The sequence below is a fragment of the Podarcis filfolensis genome (genome assembly GCF_964270895.1).
Source record: "Podarcis filfolensis genome assembly, chromosome: Z".
NCBI classification, from domain to species: Eukaryota; Metazoa; Chordata; class Lepidosauria; order Squamata; family Lacertidae; genus Podarcis; species Podarcis filfolensis.
The window spans coordinates 38,672,282-38,688,738 of NC_139617.1; the positions used below are offsets into that span (position 1 = coordinate 38,672,282).

At 42.7% G+C, this 16,457-nt stretch overlaps 1 protein-coding gene across 14 annotated transcripts in view; it reads left to right on the forward strand.

The window, feature by feature from the left end:
• The window catches only part of PBX3 (PBX homeobox 3), a 235,944-nt gene that overhangs the window by 208,197 nt on the left and 11,290 nt on the right, over positions 1–16,457 (forward strand). For 11 of the 14 annotated variants that reach the window (XM_083597051.1, XM_083597055.1, XM_083597057.1 and 8 more), the window contains 3 exons: positions 10,343–10,508; positions 14,562–14,674; positions 16,306–16,395. In XM_083597051.1, coding sequence (XP_083453177.1) covers positions 10,343–10,508; positions 14,562–14,674; positions 16,306–16,395 — 369 coding nt within the window. The remainder of the gene's footprint in view (positions 1–10,342; positions 10,509–14,561; positions 14,675–16,305; positions 16,396–16,457) is intronic. The other 3 variants (XM_083597047.1, XM_083597048.1, XM_083597046.1) reach the window with 1 other exon arrangement.

The following is a 16,457-nucleotide window of genomic DNA, read 5'->3' on the forward strand; positions in this document are numbered from 1 at the left end:
CCACTTACTTTGCGCTCCTAAAGCTTTCTCTGAGTCTCAGGCCTTCTGGCTGATGGGAGAACTTGTGCCGATAGACACTAATTAGAATTTAAAAGCGTGATTCATGTATGATATGATTTTTTTTTATTTTTTTTTTAAGGAAAAGGCCTTCTCAAATGAATTAGAGTTACATGCTAGAAAGGAACAAACTATTTGAGCCTGATTAAACTCTGCAAGAGCCAATGCTCCTTTGTAATCGTAGATGGGACTCCTTATTTATTGAACAGAAAGGCTGGGTGTTTGGTGATTCATAGATACCCACACCTTATTTTGGAGACCCTGGCAGGCTGCTGCCAGTCGGAGCTGAGCTTAAAAATAATTTGATCTGGTCCAAGTTATCTAACTATGTTACAGAAGGCACACAGTTGCTCTATTCTTTCAGAATTGTGCTATTTGCTTAGCATCTCTGAGGAATACAAAAAAATTCATGCTAAAAATACATACTGGGGAGAGCCTGTTTACTGTTTGTGGTTTCCATGGCCTACTTCTTCCTCTTTCTGCTGCTCCCAGTTTTCCTGAGTTTAGGAAGCGTTTGTGGTTTCACTTAGCATTAAGCTGCAGAGAGCAGTTGGATGGGGTCTGTTTGGATGCACACATATAAAATAATACACAGATCAGACTTTTCAAGGACCATATTAAGCCAAATGTATTTATTAAAATGAGTATCAAACAGTTTCATTTTAATAGCATGGGAGATGCAGTATTAGGGAGGAGGGGATTTCTCCCATACAGAGCATTGTTGTCCATAATTTAGATCTTTCTGCTCTGCAGGTGTTTGTGAGAGAGGAGGAGGTATCATGTTCTTCCTGGTTATTGCGGCTGCAAGTGTGTGAAGTCTCTCTAGCCGTGTCTGGGAGACCCCCTATGAAAGAGCAGAGCACTTCTTTGCTATATACAGTCATACCTTGGGTTACAGATGCTTCAGGTTGTGTGTTTTCGGGTTATGGATGTGCCGAAACCCGGAAGTACTGGAATGGGTTACTTCCAGGTTTCGGCGCTCGCACACGTGCAAAAATGCTAAATGCTTGGCAGAAGCGCCAAGTTGCAACCCTTGCATGTGCAGACGCAGCGCTGCGGGTTGCGAAAGTGGCTCCCGCACGGATCACGTTCGCAACCCGAGCGTCCACTGTAATGTATCATGGCTTCAAGCACAAGTATGGGTGTGGAGGGGGGAAGAGTTAGGCAGCTATGTTAAGTTAAATATTTGAAACTTTTATAAAGAGGGAACTGGCATTCTGTGTTTTTTTTTTGTGTGTGTGTCTGTGTGTGTGTTCTATTTCAGGGATTTTAACCCTACTTTGCAGCAAGGTGTGAGGGCAGCTTACTAAGAATCAAAATAACAGTGGCAAATTTTTATGCTTTGCCACCCATTTAAGAAGCCTGTTTTGAGATTATGCAATTAATTATTTAATTAACAATAAACAATAAAATTAAAGAAAAATAAAACAAAGCTGCAGAGACAAAACAACTCATATTTAAAAAACAAAGCAAACAAAACACAAAAAAGCAGAAAGGGGCAGAAATTACACCTGCATCAAGGTAGGTGCCAGGCCACCTGTCCTGGGGAGAATTTACAATCAAGGGCACTGTCACCGAGAAGGACCTTTCCCTTGTAACCACCCTCCATGCTTCGGCTACAGAAGGCACATTAAAAAGGGCCTCTATTGAAAATCTTAGTATGCAGGCAGGCATTTGTGGAGGCCAGTAGGCCTTCAGGAGAGGAGAGCAGACCATGGAGCAAAAGATTGGAGTTGGTCCTCTTCTCCCCACACCCTTCCAGGACCTGGGCATTCTTTTTTGTTTGTTTGTTTAAAAGCCACTAAATATTTAAAAGTATTTTGAGTGTTCTACAAAAACACAACATAAAAGCAATAAAACAGTATCATGGAAATGGACCCCAACTTAAAAAAAAAGTTTAAAAAGACCAGAAATGCAACTCCACTTTTCCAAATTTCATAATCTGTTAGCATTTAACTAGGAGCAGGGCATAAAGCATGCACTGCAGATAAACAATGAGAAGTGCAACAAGAAATTTCGCCTGCAGTTTGTGGTCCATAAATTTGCAGTCTTCCCCTGCTTTTTTATTTTTAATAATGATGCTTCAGTGATCCCCATCGCTGTCTCAGATCAAATGTTTTTCTTTCCTGCAAGTAATAGTCCTTGTCAGGGAGGAGAATCGGAGCCACAACCTCCCTACAGTTGTGCATCTTGATGATTTAAGTAATAATTTATTGCCTTTTTTATTTAACATTGTAATTAACATGATAAATAAGTGCAAGGGTATTGTTTGAAATGTAATATACAGTTAAGCCCAATTAATTAATTGGCCTTCAGTGATTGGGAGCCGAATGATGTTCTTTTTTAATGTGGGGATAGTTTGTTTTAATGAAAAATGTGCTACTAAATAGGTTTATCTTGTACACACTGGCTTGTGCTCACACACACACAAACTAAACTAACTTTTAACACATGAAGGAACTGAGAGAGATGTGAAGATAATAGTTCCCGGAATGATTTGTAGATGAGTCAAACATTTAGAATACTTCTGGAATTATTTTATCTTCTGTTTGTTTTCTTAAAGCAGTAGCTTTCAAACTGTTTTCTACAATTCTTTGGATGCTGTTCAATAATTCCTCATTGATAACATGTGTAATGGCAGATAAGTTTTCTGAAGGACAGCTGACAACTGGCACCAGTCTCTCACTGCATTATGGAGCCTTGGATGTGTTCCAAGGCATATTCTTTAGTTTACGGCAGGGGTGGCCAACTCCCAAGAAACTGCGATCTACTCACAGAGTTAAAAACTGGCAGTGATCTACCCCCTTTTTGGGGTTTCAGGTCAAAGTTGTTGAGTTTTTTCAGTTGTTCAGCTTCTTTGGGGGGAGCCAGTGATCTACTGCAGATGTCCAGTGATCTACCGGTAGATCACGATCTACCTGTTGGACATGCCTGGTTTATGGCAGTGATGAGGAACCTATGGCCCTCCCAGATGTTGTTTGACTCCCAACTCTCATCAGCCCCAGCAAGCATGGCCAGTGGTCAAGGATGGCCGGAGTTGTAGTGCAGCAACATTTGGAGAGCCACAGATTCCCCATCCCAGGTGTATGAGGTAATGAAGGGTGTGCCCTAGGAATTTGTTCCAGAAATCTCTGTTTAACAAAATGAAAATGTTGGCAGATTCCAAGTTAGGGATGATTAGGAAAGGGGTTGAAAATAAGCTGTTAGTATTATAATACCTTTATATAAATCCATGGGGATTTATATCACATTTAGAATACGTTGTACTGTTCTGGTTGCCTTGCCTCAAAAAAGGTTACTATGGAGCTAGGAAAGAGCATCCAGAATGATGAAAGGATTTGAGCTCTTTCCCTAAAAGGAAAGTCTAAGTATTTGGGGCTTTTTATCTTAGAAAAAGAGACTGGGCTAGGGGATCTAATAGAGGTTTATAAAATTATGCACTGTGGACAGGGAGAAGCTTTTCTTGTTTCATAATGCTAGAAGTAGGAATCATCCAGTGAAATGGATGAGCAGGAGATCCAGGATGGACAGAGCTGTTAATTAATTGATGGAATTCGCTACCACAAGATGTGGTGACAGCCACTAGCTTAGACAGCTCTAAAAGAGGATTAGTCAAATTCACTGAGGATAGACCTATAAATAGCTACTAGTTCCAGTGACTGTATGGAATTTCCAGGTTCAGAGGCAGCATGCACTCAGTAACAGATGCTTATGGGGTGGCAACAGCAGGGCTAAGAGGCTAATTTTCTTCAAGCCCCACCTATGGACTTCCTAGAGGCACCTGGATGGCCACTGTGAGAAGCAGGATGCTGGACTCTTCTTATGTGCAGATGCTTCTCCATGAGGAAGCTGATGTGGAAGCTATTCCATGACCACAAATTTTAAGAATGCTACCCTAAAGTTCTTGAGGGTGCATGATACAGCCTCCTTGCCAAAACTAAACAGATAAGCCGTCTGGTCAGTGCCTTGATCGGAGAAATGCAGGCTATAATGTAATATACAAACATTTTGCATGTTACTGAACAAATTTAAGAACACTTTAGTTTGCCTTGGTCTCCCCAACTGGATGCTTAATAGTGCTCCATAAACAACATTTCCACTGTTGAGTTCCTTTTTCCACAATACCTTGTAATGTTTGGTTACTCTTACTCTGATATTAAGCCCACAGCAGCTGTAGTGAACATGAATGAAAATGCATGATGATTGCAATCAGCTGCAGGACCACATTCTTCAGCATGAGAATGCCTAAACGTTGGCAACCCATATCAGAGTCCAATTGGTTCTCTCCATTCCACCAGGTTTCAGTTACTGCACTATATTAATGTTATCCTCTAGGACCAAGCACTCCAATTCACCTGTCTTGGCCTGGAGGATTCTGGCATTAGCATGTAAACACTTAGATACAGTGTCTCTCTCCAAGAATCTTTGGCACTTGTGTTTTGGCCTGGGGTGCTTTGGCCTCTATAAATTGCTATCATGGACACCTGAACTGGTTCTGTGCCTGCCCCACTGAAATTTTCATTATTATTTTTTCATCCTCATCCCACAGGGGACACTTGTTTTGAATTGGATCTGACCACTGCAATCAGTTTAGAAGCTGTTCTCTTACCTTTTTTATTTTAAGCACCAACAATCTGGTCCCATCCTGATTCAAGTGGAGTCCATCTCTTTTGTACATACCAGGCTTGTCCCAAAATGTTCCCCTGTGCCAAAACAATCCAAACCCCACTTTCTGACACCATTGCCTCATCCACATATTCAGACTACAAACTTGTCTCTGCCTAGCTGGCCATATGCGTTTAGTGCCAGCTAGATAGCATATAGCCAAGCTTCCCAGAAGTCTTTCTGCTTACTCCAAAGGTCTTCATAAATCCCATTTTCAGAGAGTGATGTCTTCCCAGATTGGCACAAGCAGCACCTTAGTCAAGAGAGACTGCAGCATCTCTTGATTAGATTTGGATTTCTTTATTGACTTCTGCAGAAACGGTCAAGATAATAACCCAATATGGGTTAAGCTTGCATTACGTTATTTATTTTTTTGCCAAAAAAGTCACTTTTGGCTCTTTTGCTTGTGACTGCAATTTTGCTACTCTTCCTAATATTCTAATTTGAATTGTCTTATGTTCCTAAGTTAGCATCAGGTCTTAAAAATGTTCCTTGAGGACAAAACACAGGGAAAGGGAAGGACCTATTGCATTCTCCCCAGATGGATATACCTGAAACTGGTGGGAATGTATAGTGGGGTAGGAGAGCTGAAAATAATGCCAATATATTTCACATCTGGCAATGTGCCCCTTTGGTTTCAGATGGTACATGGGTAAAGGTACCCCTGACCATTAGGTCCAGACTCTGAGGTTGTGGCACTCATCTCGCTTTATTGGCCGAGGGAGCCGGCGTACAGCTTCTGGGTCATGTGGCCAGAATGACTAAGCCGCTTATGGCGAACAAGAGCAGCTCACAGAAATGCCGTTTACTTTTCTACCGGAGCGGTACCTATTTATCTACTTGCACTTTGACGGGCTTTCGAACTGCTAGGTTGGCAGGAGCAGGGACCGAGCAACAGGAGCTCACCCTGTCGTGGGGATTCAAACTGCTGACCTTCTGATCGGCAAGCCCTAGGCTCTGTGGTTTAGACCACAGCACCACCCGCGTCCCTTGGTACATGGGTAGATGAGCCTAAAACACCCAGGGCCCAAATTTTCATGGCCCTCTAGCAGTTATAGTGGCTCATTTACACATGTATTTTGTGTTATCTCTAGAAGTGTATACTCGATTCTGATCAAACTAAGCCTCCTAAATGCATTGGTTGCCCAATGTGATTTTTTTCCAGCTCTCCTACCCCGCTAATATGCCTTCCTTTAGTGAGAGAATAGCAGATTCAAGGAGAAATGTTAGACCCTGAATTTCCCCAGTCATAAGATTAGGCCATATACAGTGTGCTCTGTAGCTGATACAGATTTCCTAGAAGTTTCAGGAAGAATTTGGAACCATAGGAACCAATAATGGGGGCACCTGTGGTGCTCCAGATACTCCTGGACTGTCGCTAGCAAAATCCCTGAACCTTGGCCTTGCTGGCAAGAGCTACTGGGAGTCTTATAATCTCTGGAGGGCCACAGGTTCCCCACCCCTGCTATAAACAGAGTGTGTTCTAGACAAGAACATACACAATGCATCAATGGTAGCAGTTGGCCTTCAGTCCCTTTCTCACATAAATGGGCTCTAAAGCAGATGGAAGCACCCAGAGAAAGGCCTTTGATTACTCTTGGCATCCAGGGAAGCTCATATGGGAGTTGGTTTAAATGTCCACTGTATCTGTATGCTTGAGGGATGAGATTAGTCTCTGTGCATGTGTCTTACTTGTCAGTGGCAAACCATCTCAGAGTAAATGGGGAAACCCCAGATGCCTACTATTGCTACAAAGGATTCATCCAGATGTTTCCAGAAGGAAGTAGGATGCTTAGCAGGTATAGAAAGTTTGCTGTCTCCTCCCCTCTCCCCATGATTCTAGCAGGTAGAAAGGTCAGTTGGGGCTTCAAGGCAGCTGTGAGGAATGTGGGGGGGGGGAGCAATAGGGGTGAAGGATAGCCTGGGGTTAACTGTGGCTTTGATGGCTGCCAACCCTTTCTGCATTCCAGACAGTGGGCAGAGCTTGTGGCTGTTCCATAAGCATGTTTCATGAAAGACCAAGAAGGCAAAGATTTATTGGCTTCAGCAGTCACTTTCTGCTTTCCTGGAATTTAGCTCCAGGAAAATGGGTTGGGTTGCATGAAATAAGAAAGTGAAGTAATAAATTGAAAAATTCTGTGTACAATTTTTGATGGGAGTGGATGGGTGGGGGACTAGCTCTGGCTTGGGTATTCATTTGGATGTGGAATGCAGGTTAAACATAACGTATGATCCACTGCTCCTTTCATTGCTTCCAATTAAACCTTGCTTGTTAGTTTAACCTCTAGGTAATCCCATCAAACAACGGATGTCAAGGCAACACTGCCCACAGTGGCTTTGGATGAGTGGCCATTAATTTTAATTGCCTTGATATTAAAGATTAAGAAGTAGTGGGACTAGCAGGGTGGAAACGATCCGACAAATCCACTCGCTGAGCCTTCCCCAGGCTGCAGGGATATTAAAATTTTACTGTGAGAATTAAACAAGCCTTTATTAGTGATGGCTGTTGTTTGATTGGTCCAGAGGTATGCATAAACACCAGATTCTTATATATCCGCGGACAATATGGTTGACGTATAGAGATTCTGCAATTATGAAACTGTTAATAAAGCCATAATTGGATTGTCCACAGTAATTATTTGCTGGCTTTCATTAATGTATTATTGCTTCCTGACTGACAAGGTAATATTAAGTGCAATATATACAATACAGCTGTGTGTCGTCCTGGGAATGCAGCATGTAAAAAGATGCACCTTCACTTATTGCATTTAAAGCTTGGGGGCCTTTCATTAATTTATGTTAAAGCAAATGCCAGCATTATGGAACCAAGAAAGAATTCTCTTTTTCCCCACACAGTGAAAATGCCTAATCCTAGCTGTAGAGTTGAGCAGTGTTTTTAACAACCAACTCTGACCAGTTAAAAGGTTAGCCCAACATTATTTGAGCAGGGTGGGGTACAAGGACAGATTGCTAACCTTTCCTCCCTTCGAAGTATAATGTACCATAAGCAGCCCATATTGTATCCTTACTTTCCATTGAAGGCTATAAAATGTCCAGCTAATGATTGCCTGTACCAAAAGATGTGGGAGCTCTAGACAAATAGGTAAAGGTAAAGGTACCCCTGCCCGTACGGGCCAGTCTTGCCAGACTCTAGGGTTGTCCGCTCATCTCACTCTATAGGCCGGGAGCCAACGCTGTCCGGAGACACTTCCGGGTCACGTGGCCAGCGTGACAAGCTGCATCTGGCGAGCCAGCGCAGCACATGGAACGCCGTTTACCTTCCCGCTAGTAAGTGGTCCCTATTTATCTACTTGCACCCGAGGGTGCTTTCGAACTGCTAGGTTGGCAGGCGTTGGGACCGAGCGACGGGAGCGCACCCCGCAGCGGGGATTCAAACCGCCAACCTTTCGATTGGCAAGTCCTAGGCGCTGAGGCTTTAACCCACAGCGCCACCCGCGTCCCTTCTAGACAAATAGGTTACCGTAATTGTTTGGTTTTACCAAGCTCCACCCCGCGACAAGACTCTGGAAATCTGCCTTATACCAGAGCAGGCTTCTTGCTGTTCTATTCTGAAGGGCAATGGTTTTCCATGATTTCTGGCAGAGAAAGGATCTTCCCTATCCTTTTCGCTGGGGATGCCAGGGATTGAACCTGGGACCCCTTGCCAGCAAAGAATGTGCTCTTCCTACTGAGTGGTGGAGCCTTCCCCATTGGGAAGCTAAAAGGGAGGGGAAGGTAACAGACTGTGTTTAGGAAATCTCAACTAGCAGAGTTCCCCACCCTGCCCCAGAATATTCATTGCTATAGGACAACCATAAATGCCTCCATACTATCAGCAATCTGCATCCTCACTTCAGACCTATTTGCACAGCTAGCAACCAGCACCTACCTTATTTACAAGGCCCAGAAGAAAGAGGCCAAGAATGAATATGGGAATACCAAGAGGCAGAAACAAGTATCCTCTTAGCTGCAGCCTGTCTTTATAACAGTCTTGGACATTTATGAGTAAATTATTATTACATTATTCATCAGGCTGTGCTAGCTGGAGCTAATGGGAGATTTAGTCCAAAATATTCGGAGGGCACCATTAGTGAAGGCTGTATTGTTACAATCTCTAAATTTCAGCTGTTGTAGATATGCTTGATAAGTACTTTGTTTCTGTTATATTGATGCCCTGGTGTGGACATAAGAGAATGCAGCCTTGTCTGCCAGTGAGAGAGGGAGTTTTTCTTAGTTATTTACTACAGTTATTAATTATGAACATTCCCCTAATGGCCAAGATCAGAAAATAGTTTCTGCATGCCATTTTCCCAGCGGCTTTGTTTCAGCTGCTCCGGCCATGACCTTTGGGCGGGTTAATAGGTAGAGCCTTAGAAGCTGGCTTGGCAACAACAAAGCCATCTTCAAAGGGAGATAACAAAGCAACATTTCATACATTATTGATTTATTTGAGCCCCCCTCATTGTTGCAATGGACTGAGCTCACTTCTGTTTGCCAACCTGCCAAGGTTGTTCCAGCCCAAATAACAAATAACAATTGCATGTTTCTCCTTAAAATTCCCTCTTCATTTCCCTCTGTTCTACTTTTATATTTCTCTCTCTCCACCCCCTCTCTCTAACTCCACCTAGTAATGGTTTCTTTTTGACAGTGGTTTTGCTTTGAATGCCTGGTAAGGTCCAAAGGCAACTTCTATCATGGAAGTGTTAACTATGTTTAGCAACAAAATAAGGGCAGCCAGTGCTTCTTATACTCCTGATAGGAACTTGCTGGCTCCGTAAGAGGGTAACAATTTATGGAATTGTGGAAGGGAGTCATCTTCTTGTTACCCCACCCGCACACCCCACCACAGAAAGCTAGAGTGATGAGTATAAGGCCTGGGCTCAAGTTTGACCAGTGGTGAAGGAAACACTTTCTGTAGATTAACATTTGGGCTTCTGAACATGATTGGCAGACAAGAACTGGGTACTCTGAATACTCTGAGGCAGTCCTCAAATTACCGTGGGGAGGTGGGTCCACTGTCTTTATAAGGCTACAAGGACCATGGCTTTGCTAAAATTGAGGGAGCCATAGGTGGGGATTGTGGGTTTTATCAAGATCAAATCCTTCCTTTTAATAATTCCAGCAATGCTCGAAGGCTTGATAATGATTCTTGGAGGGTTCTGGTTTGGCGACAGACCCCCATGGTGACTTTTCGAGGTAGGAAATGTAGCAGCTTTACAACTTGATAAATGAAAGCTATCACAGAATGCTGAACAGAAAGGCGGTCTTCCACGTTTTTCAACTCCAGCACTAAAATGGAATTAAAAAAACACCACAAAGTTAAGTACTAAGTGTGCCTGTACTTTAACATGCCTTCAGTTTAAATTTGCTTCCACCTTAAGTTTTAGTTGGTCTGAGTTACTGATTTTAAAACTGTATTGGACCCTTTAGCCCTAATTTATTGCATTCTGGATTTAAGTGGCCACTTTTATTAGAGTGAAGACTGAGGGTTTTGTTTTGGAAGCGCGGGAACTGATGTCTTGAAGCGTCCCATTTGTTGCCACAAAACATCGTGGGAGATTTGGCTCCTCCCCCTCCGGTCTCTCTCTGATTTAAAAATGTACTCTCCTTTCTGTGGCAGGTATCCAACTGGTTTGGCAACAAGAGAATCAGGTACAAGAAGAACATAGGGAAATTTCAGGAAGAAGCCAACCTTTATGCAGCAAAAACAGCAGTGACAGCTGCGCATGCTGTGGCGGCAGCTGTCCAAAACAACCAGACAAATTCACCCACCACACCAAATTCTGGTATGTACCAGCCTCTTCTTCATGGCATGGCCTAGTTCACGTGTTAAAGGCAAAACTGGAAGTGGGAGGTGGGTATTTATCTCAGAGGAGCAGAAATTCTCTTTCATAGCTTATTGACTTCTTGGGGTGAGACTTTTTTCTCTTAAGGTGCACCCTGCATTGCCTTAGCAGGCAGCCCTGGGAGTTCATTTAAATGAAAAGTTGGGTGAACTATCAGTTTCTGGACGCATTCCAGAACAGCAGACACACAGCTAAAGGTCTGGCAGACTAGTTTAAATTATTATATTTTGGAAACTCAGGCCTTGTTTTGTAAATTATGTAGCCAGTGAATTCACACTGAGCTGTTAGAATTCTTGTAAGCCTTCCATTGTTCCTTTGAAAAACCAGCATGGTTACAAAGACCCAAGGCAAGTACATACTTTAAAAGCGACTTGCTGAAGCACACCCTTTCCTTAAAGATTTGATGTGGAAAATTGGCCTTGCATAAGAGTCTTATTTCAAACACAGTGGGGTGGGGTAAGTGTTTGGAACACTTTTTCTTTCCTGTAGATGCTTCCTCAGTTTTATTTCAGGAAAATAATGGTTGGGCTATCTCATTTCACAGTGTTCTGTGAATAACAAATAACAGAATAGCAAATAAACAATTCATGGTCAATGTTTTCCACCCACATTGTGCTTCTGAGGCCCCCAAATTTGGTCTGTCGTTGGTAGCCAACAGAAACGGGGGGGGGTAGCATTACCTGAACTTACACTGTACCTCTGAAACAGTAGAAAGTGAGGGATAATCTTCTGGTCCTTTTGACACCTTTAATCATGCAGCTGGTGAAGTCAGTGGGGGATTGTACCTGACCAAGCACTTAACTTCCAAAGGAACAGCCTTCTTCTCCACCTTAGCCAAACAGGATGGAGGGGATTGCCCACACAGTTGTTTGGTCTTCTTAGGCCCTCTTGAGTGTCTCAGAAGCCCAAGTATCTGTGGGACAGTCTTTGCCTCCTACCCTTCAGGGTTAAGGAGAAAGGCTGGGAGCAATCACACTTAGTGAGTAGTATTGTGGTGCCTTACTCTTCCATGATTGTTCTTTCTAAGTATCTTGTCTGCTGTTTTAGATGTTTCTCAGCAATGTGTAGCCATGGGAAGGCTGGTCTCCTTAGTCCAAGGATGAAGTCGCACTTTGCAAACATCAAGAAGCAAGAGTTACGCCCTAGAACCCCTTTCAATACCAAGAGGTTCCATTGTAGACCATCTAATATATACAGTTTTTCCCTGGGGGTAGCAAGCTTGAAAACTGCTCTCCTTGATAAAGTGTTAGGTCTAATCCAGACTTCCTCTTGTGCCATGCTTTCCAGGCACAGGTCTGTGCTTTCCAGGTCCATCTACAAGCAGTTTTTGTTGTAGTTCCACTGCTTTCCTGGGTAAAACCTCCTGTTTACCACTGAATCAGTACGAATGGCAGCCCATGGAAAACCCAGTTACCATTTGTTCTGTTGCAGTGGTAACCAGTGGGTTTTCCCAGGCAAAGTGATGGGACAAAAAAAAAATTGCTCAGAGACAGACATAGAAACCATGGACCTGGGCCTGGAAAGCAAGTTGCCTGGAAAGTCTGGATGAGTTCTAAGAGTAGTAAGAAAGAAGTGTGAGCAAATATTAGGTTGTCTGTTGTTGCGATTTCTTTCGTGAGGATTTCCTGGCAATGTGGTGCCATTGCATATAGTACTAACAAGAAAACAGTAGTCCAAAGAGACATCTCTTCTTCCTTTTGCACCAAAGCAAAATCTGCTCTGTTTTGATGCAGTGTAACCACAGAGAAGCCTCCTTAAAACTAGAAATAGCAAAGCTAAGTGACAAACTAAATAAGAGGTGGCTTCTTCTGATGAGAACAAATCAACTTAATTAGCAATTAGCAGCCATTTCCATCCTAAGGAGGCATTAAACCCCCATGCTCAGTATAAGACTTTTCTTGGGTATTTAGTGATGGCACCTAAAGGGAGCCACTGCCTGGGGGTTGGGGAGGGGCTGTGCATGTAGCTTCCAAGAACTTCTGCAGAGAACAGCTTTTTTGCATACAGAGCAAAACTGCACTATAAGACCTTAAGTCTGTTTCTCCACTGCCCTGGGAAATTGGCTCCCACTAACATTTCTTTGTTTTTGGGAGCCTGAATTATAAAACAGCCAGATTAGTATTTATTAGGGCTGCTGCCTGCTAAAATCAATGTTAATCAGTTAACCTTACGAGTTTTAGTTGATCAACTATCAAATGAATTTGCATGTATTAGTATCCAGGTAAACACAATCACTTTTAGATGGCACCATAGCAGGAATCCTCTTAGAAGAGACGTTCCCTTCTGTGTGAGAGAGAAAAGAGAGTGCTTTTAAGATGCTCCTTTTAAAGTGATTCTTGCCATTTTCCAGTTTTTATAGCCATTTATATTTTTTAATTGTTTTAAAACTCCTCCCTGACTCATAGGGGTCACTGATTCAGTGTAATCAGCTAAACATTGCTTCCCTAGTATTAACAGTTGTTATAATGAGAAACGTTACACGTAAACACATAGCAGCATGAAGAACCCAATTGCCAAAGCCCATCCTGGAATGAAGGTCCTACAGCCAAATCACACATGCAGGGATGTTGCTTGATTTATCTGCCTTTACTTACTATCACTTGAGGATTCATAGGCAGTGTTGTGCTGATGGTGATGCCAAAGTTCTGTCTGTAGTAGTAACATACTGGATGGCCCATTCTCACATGGGAAAGCCTTGCTTAGTCCATGGAAGTCTGTGCCTTAAGTTCAAGTGATAAGCCTGCATGTATGAACCAGATCTTAGAACACTTCTGGAAGATGTTGAGACAAGTTTGGTTTCAGAAAGCCCCCGGGAGGACCTTCAGAGCTGTGTGGCAACCATAATGCAGTACTTTCCCCTAAAAAAGTACCCATGTGGAAAGGTCACACAGTGAGTGTTGCTAAGGACTAGCTTGCTCCATTATGTTTGACCATACCCACTTGTGTTTAGCAGATCACATGAGTAGTCCAGTTGAACAAACAATAAACTTGGGAAGGGAAATCACTATGTGCTGCAGAAGCAACTAGTGAGAAAGATGGAAATCCTTATTTACAGGTGTACATAGCACTGCTTACACAAGGAAGTTTCTTCACATGAACCATTAAAAATGCAGGAAAACTGTCTTGGGCACTCTTGCAGTTGTATCCAGCTAGGTTTCGCTTAGGAAACCTGTTGAGATTTGTACAGTGGTACCTCCAGTTGCAGACGGGATCCGTTCCATAGGTCCGGTCAGATCCCGAGGTTTCCGCAACCTGAGGATCGCTTCTCCGCATGTGTGCGTGGTGAAACCCGGTAAAATACTTAAGGTACGACTGTATACCTTAAGTTAGTCATGATGACCATTATTTTCCAGAGAGAGACAATCCTTGACCAATCAGAGACAACCATTGGAGACAACTCCAGGTGAATCAGATTTTCACAGAAAATCTCCACCCATTGTTTCCCTTGGTACTTCAGTACATAATGAATTAAATTCTCTATCTCATTCAGATTCTGAGCAATTGGGAAACTAAAGCATGTTTACATCTGATATATAATATGGTAGAAGGCAGAGCCTGTAGGTGTAGCTCAAGAAAGGCACTATTATTTTAAGTAAAGAATGTAAAATCTTCAAGATATCTGAGTGCTTGAGTGTTTCTTTTTAAAGGACCATCAAGAACTTTAGATTTTAACAGCTCTATGACTTTCATAAATCTTGCCTCATTTGGTTTGTTTTTTAATCTAAAGGGTCCAAAAATACTTGGGGTATATTATATACTGCTTCATGAAATTCATTTGAGTCATTTGTGTTGATCTCTCTTAGTCTGTGGCCCTCTGATTTTATGGGGTGTCATTCTCTGCAAAGGGTTTCCTTCTCCTCTCCTCTCCTCTCCTCTCCTCTCCTCTCCTCTCTCATCCTCCTTATTCCCCTTGTCTTTTTGGAGGTCTTTTGGGGTAGACATATGATGTTTGCCACTCTCTTTTATTCAGCTACTTAACTCTTTCCTTTCCAGGTTCTTCAGGTTCTTTTAACCTCCCTAATTCTGGGGACATGTTCATGAACATGCAGAGTCTGAATGGGGATTCTTACCAGGGGTCCCAAGTCGGAGCCAATGTGCAATCACAGGTAGGAGAAAAACGCCCCTCCCCCCGATTAAGGCCTCTTTAGCAGGGTATGGTTTGGGCTTTATTTTAAAAGAGGATAAAAAGAAAAGGCAAACAAACAAAAACAATCCAACAACAATTTTCACCTTTTAATTGGGCCTTCCTATTTATTACAAAATTTAATCAATGTTGGCTCCTCACAGCACTGAATCTTGCCAATGAAAAGAGCTGGCTTCCTCCCTCTCCCCAATTTGAAACTTTTCAAGCTTTGTGAATGCAGTTCGGCTCTGGCTTGAGCTCATGGCGTTGGGTTGGGTGTGTTGTTTGGCTATCAACACTAAAGCTTTTATTTATTGTGACTTCTTCTTTTTTTGCTTTGTTTATGGAATCTCCCTTTGTTACATATTTTAATTTCAAAAACTGATATAGCTGAGCTGTGTGTGTGTGTGTGTGTGTTCAAATGCATTGTGTTCTCAGTTCTCATTCAAACAAGATTAACCTGTTCATCTAGGACCTCCAGGTCTGTGTATTTTCTGCAATGGCGCGTGACCAAAAGTCTGGCACTGTAAAAAAATTGGCTATGAGATCCCTTGATATAATCTCAGGTCTTTGTTAGTTTAAGGAATACTGTTTCAGTGCTCTGAATAGTGTCTGGTCCTCTAGCTTGGCTAGCAGAAGTAGAAATGTGTGCCATATGAGTATATGCACATGAGCTTCAAAGACATAATTTATCTAGATTGCAGGACACCATTTGGATTCCCCCCACCCCCGTTTTTGGTGCAGTAGTGTCTAAGCAAGGGGTGTTAGACAGGGTCAAATGTCCCCACACAGTAGGCACCTAAGGGCAACATACGTTTTCCACAAAGAAATGGCCAGTTCGGGGAGAGGGGAGGTAGTATTTGGTGTCTAAAATGAATAACCTTGTTCATTTTGCAGTTCTCTTTCCCATATCCCTTCATTGCCTGTAAATCACCAGTTCCCCCTCTCTTGCTGGGTCTTAGCAACCCCCAGCTGTTATCCTGAAAAACCTTGTCATGTGCCAAAGCAACTTCCTCCTGCCATCTCACCAAACTGAACATACTGCTTGCCCCCCATGTTCTGTAAACCACCCTGAAGCAGTAAATACGGGCAAGTTGCAAATTCCCTGCTCCAGTACCCTGCACTTTACCCTCTTATACTGTCCATAATTCTCAGAACTGTGCTGCCAGTTTAAAGGAATCAGCAGTAGAGAGAGTAATGCCAAGACATGCAGTAGCAGCTCATCCTGAGCCAAGTCCTTTGCCCTATGAAGGGCATCAATTTTAGTCTTGAGGATGGCTCTGCAACTTGTTTTGGATATGGTAGGGATACAGTGCTTGCACAGCGGATCCCAAAGGAAATCTATGGTACACTACATATCCTCCTGAGTAAAGTTGTGCCTCCTTATGTGTGTTTTTTTAGCATGTGCGTTCAGTTATCATACAAACATGTGCCACTTGCCCTAGATTGATAGGCTTGTCTTTCTGTGAAACTCTTTCTCTCACATCACCATCAACCCCCACCCCATTTTTTTCCATGTTAGAAATAATTTTGAATTTTAAGTGTTAGTGTGCTGGTAGATTTTTTTTTTTTTGAATGATGAGATTATTCTTGTTTGTTCATCTGCCCTTGCAGGTGGATACACTGCGTCATGTTATCAATCAGACGGGAGGATACAGTGATGGCTTGGGAGGAAATTCGCTGTACAGTCCACATAATTTAAATGTGAGTACCATTGGCAACAGTTGTTTGGAGAGCAGCATGCATGGTGTTAGGCAAATGGAGTC